This window comes from Marmota flaviventris, chromosome 8 (genome assembly GCF_047511675.1).
Source record: "Marmota flaviventris isolate mMarFla1 chromosome 8, mMarFla1.hap1, whole genome shotgun sequence".
Lineage (NCBI taxonomy): Eukaryota > Metazoa > Chordata > Mammalia > Rodentia > Sciuridae > Marmota > Marmota flaviventris.
Genome location: NC_092505.1, coordinates 107,779,692 through 107,791,822, shown reverse-complemented (window position 1 = coordinate 107,791,822; position 12,131 = coordinate 107,779,692). Strand labels below are relative to the sequence as shown.

The following is a 12,131-nucleotide window of genomic DNA, read 5'->3' as shown; positions in this document are numbered from 1 at the left end:
CACAACTGGCACCATAATTCAGGGACCACGGCCAGCAATTTACAAAACACCTCCTCTGATAGCCTACCACCAAGAGGTTCATACTATTATAAAATCCATTTTTACAGATGAGGGATTAAAGCAGAAGGCAAAGTACAACAACAACAACAACAACAAAAAGACCGAGAGACTAAGTAAGGAACTACAGTCAAGATAAAAATGTGTCTTTCTGCTAGAAGAGCAGACCACCACTCGTGAGTTAATGTGTATAAAAGTCTAAGCACACTGAGCTGCAGAGACAGGACTGCCCACCCTGGCAGAGTCTGCAAACTAGGAATAAGCCCTCAGCCAGAGGCAGCTTTTAAAACATAGAGTTCTTTAACATAAGAGACCCTAGCCCTAATTCTGCTCCAACAGGATACAGCAGGCAGGCACGATAAAGAACGGAGGCAGATGTTTAACGAATTCACATGTATGTAACCTGCTAGTTGAGATAATCAGTGATATATCGGGAGCAGGGGGAGCTATTCATCAGTGTCCAGACTTGATCCCCAAGAAAGACTGAGCATCCTCTGAACCTATACCTGGGCGTTTCCGCGCAATATAACAAAATCTATACTCTTAGAAACCTACATATTGGTTCTTCATAATGAGAAATGCTTCAGTTACGTCCCCTGCCATGTGATAAAAATGAAGAATAGGGGCTAGGGTTGTGGTTCAGCGGTAGAGTGCTCGCCTAGTACATGCAAGGCCCTAGGTTCAATCCTCAGCACCACATAAAAACAAATAAATAAAGATATTGTGTCCAACTACAGCTAAAAAATAAATTTAAAAAAATGAAGAACAAACAGCTCTGAAGTGATCATCCATATCAGCTACATGGAAATTTCAGGAAACTTCTGGCATTTCTGCTATAGATTAAGCTATCTATTTTATTTCTGATTTTTTGCGTATTAAATAATCTTGGCAACTACACTGTGGCTTATTACTTTCAGACAGAGAAAGAAAAAAATATTTTACAATGTTAAAACGGAGTCAAGTACATAATAATTTTTAAAAAACAGATTACCCACTAACTAAATTTTGAATTACACAATTTTAAACAAAAAAGAAAACTTACATCCACAGTGCAAAGTACATCATTAAACCCCCACACGTGATTGGAAGAACAACAGAGAGCCTTCAGAACCCCCAGCCATTCTGAACTGAGGACAGTGCAGCAGGCGGTCAGCTCGGAGGAGAAATTGGCTATGTCGTTAATCCTAAGGAGGAAAGAGTTGGGCAGTGAGCAGTCGGCAGGATGGTGACCACGCGTGGCATAGCCATGAGCACATTTCACTACCAGCAACAAGCCTTCTGCTTCTTAGACAGAAGGATGTAACCAATACCTACCTGTCAGATACACTGGAACCCGAGCAAAGGTATATGTTAACAACTTCAAACGTTGTTGAATAATCAACACTATTAAGTGACAAACAATTACCAGTACACATGTGAATTAGAACATTTTTAGCTCTGTGAACAGACCTGATCTATAAATTGACATTTTCGTTATGCGTTGCAATTATGCACAATAGTGGGATTAATCATGCTATCTTTGCCACATGCACATAACATGATCCTGTCAAGTCCTCTGGCCAGTATCTCTGCTTTCCCTCTCTCCTCTTCCCCAACCCCATCCACTGTGCTACTGGTCTCCCTTCTGTTTTCATTAAATCACATTTTTCCTTTTTAAAAGTTCAAATATAGTTGTTTTCAAAATATAGGTATTTTATTATATACATTTTTTTTGAAAATGTATACTATAACTTAATAGACAGTACCTAAAACATCCAATGCCCAAGCAAGAAGACATAAGCAGGCATTTCTCAGGTTAAGAAAATTTTTTAACAGAACAGAGGTAAATAAATAATGAATAAAATAAGATAGAGTCAGGGTAGCAAATGAAAGGCAGGTGTGAGCCCAGACATTTACTAGACACTTGTTTCAAAGAAGTCCCAAGTCACCCAAGTCATTGTCAGTGATGCCTTCCCGGTAGCCCGGCTCACCTGCCAGCATCCTGGTGGCCCATGCAGACATTCATAAGCGTGTTGCAGACAAAGCTGTAGCGATTGGCTGCGTTGTCACTGAGGACTTTGCCCAGCATTGAGTAGTTGATGCTTCGAGCTGAGGGATTCTCAATAAAATCCATCATGAAGTCGGGATCCCATCGCAAGTTGGAATTTGCAGGCATCACATTATTATATATGGTTTGCTTTACTTTAGAACAGGCACTACTGAGGTTACAAGAAGAGAAGTTAAAAAGGAAAAACAAAAACTAGAATAATAGGAAAACCATTTCACTTAAGAAAGCTGATAACTAATCTTAAATGACTTTCTACAGTTTACAAGCTCTACAAATCACAGAACTTACTAAGGCTTCCAACAACTAACTCAAGTAATAACATTTGCAACTATTCTTAAGAATAAAAATAGATTCAATTACACATCAGAATAATGTGGTGTTGTAGTCCTGATGGCACATGCCAAAGACCTCCTCCTCTAGGGACACTGTGGCCTTCGGAATTTGCATGCTAAGACAGACATGTGACTATGGGACTGTGGCACAGCAGAGAAAGGAAAGGCATGTTCCTGACTTCAGGGAGCTTGCAATGTGCCAGGGGGCTCTGGATAACAGGGAAATTGTACAAGAGCAAAGAACTGGTCACGTCATCCCTAAGTGTTTCTCAACAGCGGCAAAGTTTTTTTAAGACCCTGGTTTATCGTGCGAAATATTTGAGGTTTTCATGAGCTACATCTGAGCAAAGATAGAACAGAAGCATCAAGGGATGTGGATGGATTTACTCCATAGCCAGCACTGAGATGCTCCAGTTTCAAAGCTCACATTGCATATGAACTCAGCCATTCCTGACCATCTGCTGCAGATAGCAAATCCATGAGCAAATTCAAGTGCTCTACTCAAGAGCTCTCCAGAGCAACAGAAAGGCTGCTCTTAAGATTAAGTTTGGGCAGCAAACTGATTCGTGGTTAAGGTGATATACAGCTTTTTTATGCACCTACATTAGCCAGGAATGAGTACCTCAAATATACAAAGGCATGTGGATGCTTTATCCTGAAGCACTGTCAGTGCCAACAGCTGTCAGAAATCGAGAACATTCAGCTCAGCCCTCGTCCTTCAGAGCCACTTCTGGGCTGTTTGGTTAAAATACTGATTCCTAGGTCTCACATAGGTACTCTGAGCTGTGTGTTTAACAAGGGCTCCCAAATGACTCCAGTGCCAAATGATGCCAGGGAGACCCAGGTGTCACCAAGAGGATCAAATCACAAACCGAATAATTACTATCCTCTATATTTTTTCTCTTTCTTTGCAAAGGACTTCTGTAAAAAACTTGTTGGCCATCATGGAGGGATATAAATTGGCAAAAGAGAATTGTGGCATTTTGAAAATGACAGTCATTTTGTGGTCCCCGTGCTTCTACCCACCTGTTCTTCCTGACTACTCTTTATTCACTCTCACTTACTACATTCATGTTCCCACTAAAAATGAAACCCAGACCAGACCCTCCCTTGTTTCCCCTCGACCATATCCCTCATTTCCTCTGCCTTCCAAAGCCTTGAGTGTTTAGTACAAGGGACTTCTGCAAATTTTAAAGCTTTACCTCTTTTTCATTCAACTCTTCATTTAATTCTACCAGTTTCTCCAGTCTGTCTTTAGAATCCCAGCTCTTCTGCTCTGCTTCTGGTTTATAAGCCCCACCCCTCCCCTTCCAGGAGGCAGGTTTCTCTAAGTGGACTGCAGGGTCCCTCTGAACCTGGCTAGTGGTGAGGTCTTCTCAGCCTGCATGTTGAGGCTTCCTGTGTTCTTTAGTACAGACTTTCTAGATGGGTTTCTGTGTTTGAATCAAATGCTGGCGACCAGCTAGGCCACGCCAATCCTCACATTCTGCTGCCTGCACAGAGGAAACCAAGCCAATGGCTGAGACCTTTCCTTCTGCAGCTACAAGGAGCAGAAAGACCTGGAGGGCTGGGGAAGCAGCGTACAGCCTCGGAGCCTGTTCAGATCCAGGCTTGCTCACTGTTAACTAAGGCCAGGACACTCCTTTGTTCCTGGGGAAAGCCATTTCTACTTCCTGGTTCTTGTGAGTGCTCAAGCAGTGTGCCCAGCACAGTGCCCGATAGATGGCCCTGGCATTCAATTTATTCCCTGTTCCACAATATTCCTCTCACAGGTGGCTTGGATGATATCACAGACAAAATGATCCAATTGTTTAATCAGTATGTTAATGGAAATCTCTGCCTGATGGTCCTTTTTTACCAAATTCCAAACTACAAATCGATCTCTGATCCCGAGAGGCCAGGCACAGTGGTGTGTGCCAGCAGCCCAGCCAGGCAGAGCCCCATGTGAGGGTCACTTGGGCCCACAGTTTAGAGCCAGCCTGGGCAACACAGTGAGAATCTGTCTCAAAACAAAGAAAGGGGGAGCAAAAGACAGCCCAAGAAAGCTACACCTCTCCCCGCTGCTTTATGGAATCGTTAGAAAGTGCACCTGCCCCTTACCAAGGAATGGTCCTTGGAACACCACACTGCGCTGCGGGTCCCCTAAGTCCCTGTTCCTGGCATAGCGCTTGAATGAACTCACCTTGCCTACCTGCACTGCAGTGGGGGAGCACTGGTGGTTAAATAAGCTTTGGGGGCGGTCAGGGGAAGTTCACCATCAGACAAGAGCTAGCAGGAACCACAGCATGAATGAGAAAGCTCACAAAACTCTAAACTGAAACTGAAAACTCCACACAGAGTAACAGAAGAATATTGTTCTAAGATTACATCATCTCTGTGGAAAGGGGTTTCCTAAGACTCACTCAGATGATTTACAAAGGCTTGCTCCATCTAATGCATTACGAGGTATAACATTTTTGTATTTTTGTAAGTACTGTTAAATATGACTTTTTGATGTCTGTTGCCTTGGCTGTGCCCCCTAGGAGCTGCACAGCTATAGTGGTGAGCAAAGCAGGCGGCCTCTGCTCTCCTGGAAGCAGGCCACAATCAATACACGATGCCCTTGAATATTCAGTTTAATCAAATCTTGAGTCCATCTAAGATGCTGAGAATGAGCAGAGGGTGGTCAGGGAGGCGGAGGTGAGGAAGTGTGGGGTGAGTGTATGAGTGAGTGCCACGAGCAAGTTAAGAGCAGGTGTGAAAGCCCAAGGTGGATGCAAGCTTACACATCAGAGGAAGGAGCAGGGGGAGGGCCGGGCAGTCAGAGCAGAGCACACAGAGGAGAAGGGGAGCAGGAAAGAGCAGGGTACTGCACACAGCGAAGGCCAGGAGGCGAGGCAGCACTGGGAACCCAAGAGACACCATGCTTTAAGCGGGTGACTCTAGTGGACATGGTCAAGGTGTGAAGCAGGAAGGCCAGCTGGGGCGACTCTGCATGGGGCCCTGCAAGGGACGATCAGAGCAGCAGTGACGAGGGCACCAAGGAGTAGTGGACTCTAGGTACCGGGGAGGCAGGGCTCGTAGGATTCACCCAAATGAAACAGGGCACAGAAGGGACAGACAACTGCAGACCACCTCTTCCTTGCTCTTCCTGAGGATTCCAAATTTCTTTTGGCCAGATATTACTTTCTCCTAGAATGAATTATCTAAAGTTACTTCCTAGCACCTGACTACCTGAGCCCCCTGAGCAAGGCTGAGACCCAGGGAATGAGAGGGAGGTGGACATGCCACCTGAAATAGGTGGTCAAGGAAGTAGAGACACAGAGGAAGTGCAGAAGCAAGCAAGAAAACAGCCCCACAAAAGCACTCCCAGGGAGGCCAGGCAAGAGAAATTCAAATGCTTTCCCCCAGGTTTATCTCAAAGTTGCAGAGCTAAACAGACGTAGTACTACTTGGAAATAGGAGATGATACCTACAGCAGAAGGTAATTTAATAGGAATTCTGGATAAGGGTTGAGAAAATAAAAAAATCTTTTCTACATATAAAATATCCTGGACTCATTAACATAAAGCATTCCTTAAGCAGTGAGATTTATTGATAGAAAAAACATTCATGAACCAACAATTGCAGAATTTATGAAGACTAAGATAGCAAGTAGGTTAACTGCAGATTTTACAATATCTTCTTAATGATTAACTAGGGTATATTTCTTGTATATCAAGAAATGAGTTAAGTTGAGCCTAAATACAAACACAATGCAAAATACAAATTAGGTCGTCTTGCATTTTTTGATGCATGTTGATTTAATGCTACTCATGAAAATACTAGTAATTTTTTTATATAAAAACCTAATTCACATGAAATTTACTGTTTAGTAAGTCATAGGACGTACTAAACAGTAAATTTTTTAAGAGAGGAAAAAAATGAAAAACTGTTTGGAAAAATTGTGGAGAAGTAAATGGAGTTACAGAACCTTCCATGCCTAACCAAGAAATGAAAGCAATTTGTAACTTCAAGATGTGCAGAGGGTATTAAATCCACCCAAAGTAACATAAAAAGCCAGGTCAAAAAATGGGGATATCAATGCCAGGAGGAATATGAACCCAGAAAAACACCAAATACTGCTTCATTAACCGCCTACTAGATTCATGATTCAAATTGAATTTCAAATTTAAAATATAAAGATTTATTAAATATTTATCATCATTCCAATATGACTTACCTAAATAAACTATATCTGTAAAAGTTATAGAGAACATAAAAATAAAATTGGGGGGTGGGTACTGGAGATTGAACCCAGGGGTACTTGACCGCTAAGCCATATCCCCAGCCCTACTTTGTATTTTATATAGAGACAGGGTCTCACTAAGTAGCTCAGCTCCTTGCTTTTGCTAAGGCCGGCTTTGAACTTGTGATCCTCCTGCCTAAGCCTCCCAAATCACTGGGATTACAGGCTTGTGCCACCATTCCCGGCAAGAACAACAACAAAAAAAAACTTTTAAAGAAAAAATCCTTTGATTGTTGAAGACACAAAATTAGCCAAGGTTAGATGGTTATGGACTAAAGTCGTTTCGATCTGGGGGTGGGAGGGAGGAAACCAACTCATAGTTTAACGGTCTACCTTTCATTGCCACTATGTATTTTTAATAGTCAGTTTCATCAAATCTTGAGTTTATCAAAATTAGCACCGGAGAAAAATAACCATGATCACCTTTCATTATGAAAAAGGTTACTAACACTGGTAGAGTCACGGACAAACACAGCTGTGATCCCATTGCTACTCTTGGACTTTCTTCTACCCACCTGAAGAGGTCTCCAAACTTGCTTCTGAGGTGGCTACAGGACACATAGAGGTCGTAGAGGTAGGCTAAGATGCATCTTTCGGGGGAAGAGCACTCTGAGGGGTTCACGACGTGCTTCACCACACCGCACAACCTGAGGACAAGACACAGGCAGATGAGGCCCACACAGTAATGCACCCTCACCCAAGGCTTCAAGAACGAGGTGCCCACATACGACTCGATGACCAGCACAGCAAACTGAATCTCTGAACGCCAGTATTCTGAGGAGGTACAGAAATGCTATACAACTTCAAGAAACAAAGACAACGAGAGATGGTGCGCAAGCTGTACTTGAAGAAGCACTGAGCCCTTTGACAGGGACATGGTGGAAAGGTGGAGGGGAGGACCTGCTGATTGAATTGAGTCACAAATGGGCCTGAGCCTTTGTAAGGCAGCAGCTCCAGGAAATAACCCTGGGAGACCTCCATTTCTGGGCTGGATCTGGCATCACTGGGGAATGCAGGTTGGGAGGCAAGCTGGAAAAAAATTGATCTCGGTTTACCTCTTTTCATAGTGACATCCTCTATGACTACTAGGGTCATAAGCACCCTGCCACGCATACAATTCTGTGTGACCCGCCAGGCAGAGCAAAGGCCTCTGTCTATGCTTCTCCCACGCCCAGGTGCACTCGCCCGGGCACTCACTGGGCCCGATAGTGGGAGTCTGGCTCCTCCACCAGGCCTTCTGCTGTGGGTCTCCCCAGGACACCACACCACAGGAGTCAAGGTGATGGGACCAGTGCTCTCACCCACCACCATCACCATAAAAAGGGGCTCCCAGGCACAGAAAGGTGAAGGGCCTGCAGCAGGGCAGGCAGCCAGCGCACAGCAGAAGGGGAGGAGAGCCTGGACCCCCCAGACTAGACCTCTCCATGCTGAGGGGACAGGGGAAGCAGAAGCATCTGCAGGGCCCAAGCCACAATGGACAGCAGGAGTACAAGTGCCAAGGGAGACCCCGGGACTACCTGAAGAAATGCCCAGAGCATCCCAAACCCTGGCAAGGAACAGTGAGAGATGGGCCAGCCAGCAGAGAATGAAGCTGACCATTAGAGGAAAACCTCACACAATCATTTTTAAAAGTAGTGACTGGAATTGTGGTTGACTACGTAAACAAAAGAGATCCTGATACATCCTAAAGCCAAGAATTCTACTGTGTCTAAAGGAAACAAACAGGTGAGAAATGGTCAGCTAGCCAGGGTGTAGTAGCGTTTTCTCAACTTCTCTGACTTGCTGGAGGTGAAGAAGGCTTCACACTGTGATTCTGGATGACCACTCGCATAAGTACAAAAAAACTAATGTCATCATTTGAGGAAAAATATTCACCCTTACTACATATAATCAAGTAAAAAGAAAAGGAAACGTCAAACATAATTTTATGAATATTCAATAGTATGTAAATTTAAAATGTAAAAATCAATGATACTAAAATTCTTTTCAAGTTAAAACATAAAACACAATCAAGCAAAAACACTTGTCATGTGGGCTGGGATGTAGCTTAGCAGGATAACGCTTGGCCAGCACGCACCAGGCCCCTGGCTCAGTTCCCAGCACTGCAAACAAACCAAACCTGTACTTGTCACAACTCAACAAAATGATTTCATGAACAACTAGAGGATTTCCATGCACAATCTTAAAAGTATGATATAGCTTGAATAATAGGAATAAACTCCCAACCAGGAAGACCTGTTAAAAGCCGTGAGAGTCATTGTCTATGTTATATTGGACAACATACACTGCTATACTACCTACCAAACCCTTTATTTAAAATGCCCGAGTCCCAGTTTCTTGACCTATAAAATGATACTAAAATTCAAACCTTACAGCATAGGAAGTAGAGGGTTGCTAAATCATTACGTACTTCCTTAATTCTAAGATAGATATGCTCTTGCATAGTAAAGTTTCTGAGATATTTCAGACTTCACATCCTAATCTAAGTGTACAGTTAACATATACAAAAGGTACCATTTGATGTGCCCCAGAAAGCTGCTGCTCCACCCAGGCCACCTGAGGAACAACATAGTCGATCACATGTGCTAGATCACAGCAAACAGTCACTGCTGCACCAAAGAACTCTGTGGTTCTTTTGAGCTCAGGAGAAAAAAAAAAAAAGAAAGAAAGAAAGAAAAATGGGAGGCTGTGTTTGTGTAAAAAGCCCAGTGGGGGAAAGGGGAGTGGACAGAGCGGGGCTGGCTCTACCTTACCTTGGGCCCCCGAGCCTCTGTCTCTGATGGGCAGAGCAGGTTTATCTCCTCAGATCAACTCCACTGGCAGCAGCAGAGCAAACTCTATAACAGCCACAAACCAAAAGCACACAACACACCAAGAATAAACAAAGACACTGGTTCTAAGTTAGCTCTTGTCAAAAGATGCTGTGAATCACAAAGATGAAACTGAAGCATCACTTCACTGACAATGAATGCAAAGCTGTATTTGGTGTTGGATTCTCCAAAAAACCAAAATTACAGGAAAAGAGAAGTTACAAGCATTCGCTCTTAATAAGCCAGGATGCTGGGCAGCATGAAGGATGGAGGCCATCAATGACCAGCCTCCCGTTCTTAGAAACCAGGGCGTGATCAGGAAGGCAGCAAGGAGGAGGGAGAGGAGGAAGGCCTCGGGCTTAACCAGAAAAGTGATTCTGTCTCCTCCTCTGATAGAGCCTTTGTGGCAGGAGTATTCTTTTAACTGTTTTAATTGAAATAAAAACAGGCACTATTGTTCTCTTAATAGTACCAGACACTTTCGGATTTGAAAAACGGTGGCATTTTATATACCAACCCTTCAAACACCTGGGCTGTCTGCTCAGGATTCAGGATCAGACAACTATGATAGCGCCTGAGAACGGCCACGATGCACACGCAGAGCCCCGTGGTGTAGCTGCCTGCCAGGCTGGAGGACTTGAGGAGCAGCTCGGCTTCCACGACACTCAGCTCATTCAGCAACTGTAAGAACAGAGAAGGAATGAAAAAATGCAGGTGCCACAACACAAAGGAGAACCAGTCTCAGCAACCATGAGTACTCCGTGCTGTGCGCCACTGCAGTGGAGAACGTGGACTCATGAATCAGACATCTTTTTATTTTTAAGCCTGTTTATACAAGAACTTTGTGTTCTTCTGTCTGGACACGAGGGTGTGTAAGATGAGGAAGCACCCAGTGCCGGGCAGCCCCAAGTTCTGGAATAGATCAGTGAAGCTGATATATACTACAGAATAAGGAAATCAAGGTTAAAATCCATTCACTAATAATACTAGGAAATAAAGAAACAAGCTAAATCAAATTTTAAGGACTTTTTTTTTTCTTTCAGTGTTAAAATTTACTCTATTATAGACAGAAAATACTCTTTCATCACTGTCTAAGCAAAACAACAAAAGACAATACCAGAAACCCTCTCAGAATTCTGGCATTGTTAAATGACATGCACTGAATACCAGGTATAATTATTTAACTGAAAACAATTAACAGAGCTGTAATTAAAATACTAGGCTGATGACCATTAACTCAGAATGTCTCGATTATTCAAAAATGTATTGGGTCCTCACAACTGTGTTAATGAACAGCAATTGGTTCCATTCAAATGGGCTGAGGTGCCCAACAGAGGCCAGGAGGAGTGGGATGGGGGAGGGATGGGGAAAGCTGATCAATGGGCACTGAGCTACAGTCGGAAGCAAGACTTTCTGGTGCTACAGGTAACCAGGACATACTGCACATTTCAAAGAGCTGGAAGAAGGGATTTTGAAAATTTTCACTGTAAAGAAATGATAAATATTCCATGAGGCAAGTTATGTTTAACCTGGTACGAACATTGTACAATGTGTACGTTCATAGAAATATTACACAGAACCCCCATTTATTTGTATATTTTACATAAAACTATATATGAACAGTTTTTATGGTTTTGAGTGTCAATTTTAAATAAATTTAGGCTAGGCATGGTGGCATAGACCTGTCATCTTAGCCCTCAGGAGGCTGAGGCAGAAGGATCAATGAAGACCAGCTGGAGTTTAAGCCTAGCCTGGACATCACCATGAGACCCTGTCTCAATTTTTTTTAATTTAAAAATAATACATTTTAAAACATAAATTCCGCAATGCCTGATAGGTTGGCTCTCCCAAAGTTAAGGAAACGCGGTCTCTCTGACACCTGTATAGCGAAGTCAATGAGTCCATTGATGTTCAGTGCGGGCTCCATGAGATCGAAGATGAGCTGTATGTGGTGGGCCAGCGGGAGGTGGTAGGACGTCCCTGAAGCAAAGCTGGTGATCTGCTCCAGCACGTTGTTAGAGATCTGAGCAGACAGAGTGAGGCCGTCACACACCGATTCCCAAACCATCTTTTACATAAATTATTTTACTTCGCTAAGACATGGAATTTATGACATTCTACTAGATGAAAATTAAAACATATTTTCACAGAAACCAAAACCATGTACAGATCAAACAGCTTTTTTATTTTTTATTTAGTTATAGATGGATACAATATCTTTCTTTTTTTTTTATGTGGGGCTGAGGATCAAACCCAGAGCTTCACATGTGCGAGGTAGGCGCTCTACCACTGAGCCACAGAACAGGCCCCTCAAATAGCTTTTCGATGTGTCTAAATAACCAAGGATTTGTAAAATAAAATAGATTTGGTTTCTTCTCAATGTCATGGCATTTCATTTCAATCATTGACATGTGTGCTACGGGGCCAGGGAGTCATAACATCAGCCTTGCATTAGGGATTATTTTATATATTACTGATTATTAACATAAGGTAAAAGTGGTTACATAATAAAAACAAGCTCTTGGGCTGGGGCTGATGCTCAGTGGTGGAGCAATTGCCTATCATGGGTGAGGAACTGACCTCAGCGCCACATAAAAATAAATAAATAAAGGTATTGT

General features: G+C 43.1%; 2 protein-coding genes across 5 annotated transcripts in view; one reads left to right on the top strand and one right to left on the bottom strand.

Annotated features, from left to right (window-relative positions):
• Positions 1 to 12,131, bottom strand: part of Med12l (mediator complex subunit 12L) — a 263,138-nt gene that overhangs the window by 48,820 nt on the left and 202,187 nt on the right. For both annotated transcript variants that reach the window (XM_027934055.2, XM_027934056.2), the window contains 5 exons: positions 11,393 to 11,536; positions 10,031 to 10,194; positions 7,219 to 7,350; positions 2,028 to 2,255; positions 1,100 to 1,241 (listed from right to left, as the gene is read on the bottom strand). In XM_027934055.2, coding sequence (XP_027789856.2) covers positions 1,100 to 1,241; positions 2,028 to 2,255; positions 7,219 to 7,350; positions 10,031 to 10,194; positions 11,393 to 11,536 — 810 coding nt within the window. The remainder of the gene's footprint in view (positions 1 to 1,099; positions 1,242 to 2,027; positions 2,256 to 7,218; positions 7,351 to 10,030; positions 10,195 to 11,392; positions 11,537 to 12,131) is intronic.
• P2ry12 (purinergic receptor P2Y12) overlaps positions 1 to 12,131 on the top strand; it is a 42,282-nt gene that overhangs the window by 16,453 nt on the left and 13,698 nt on the right. The window lies entirely within an intron of this gene.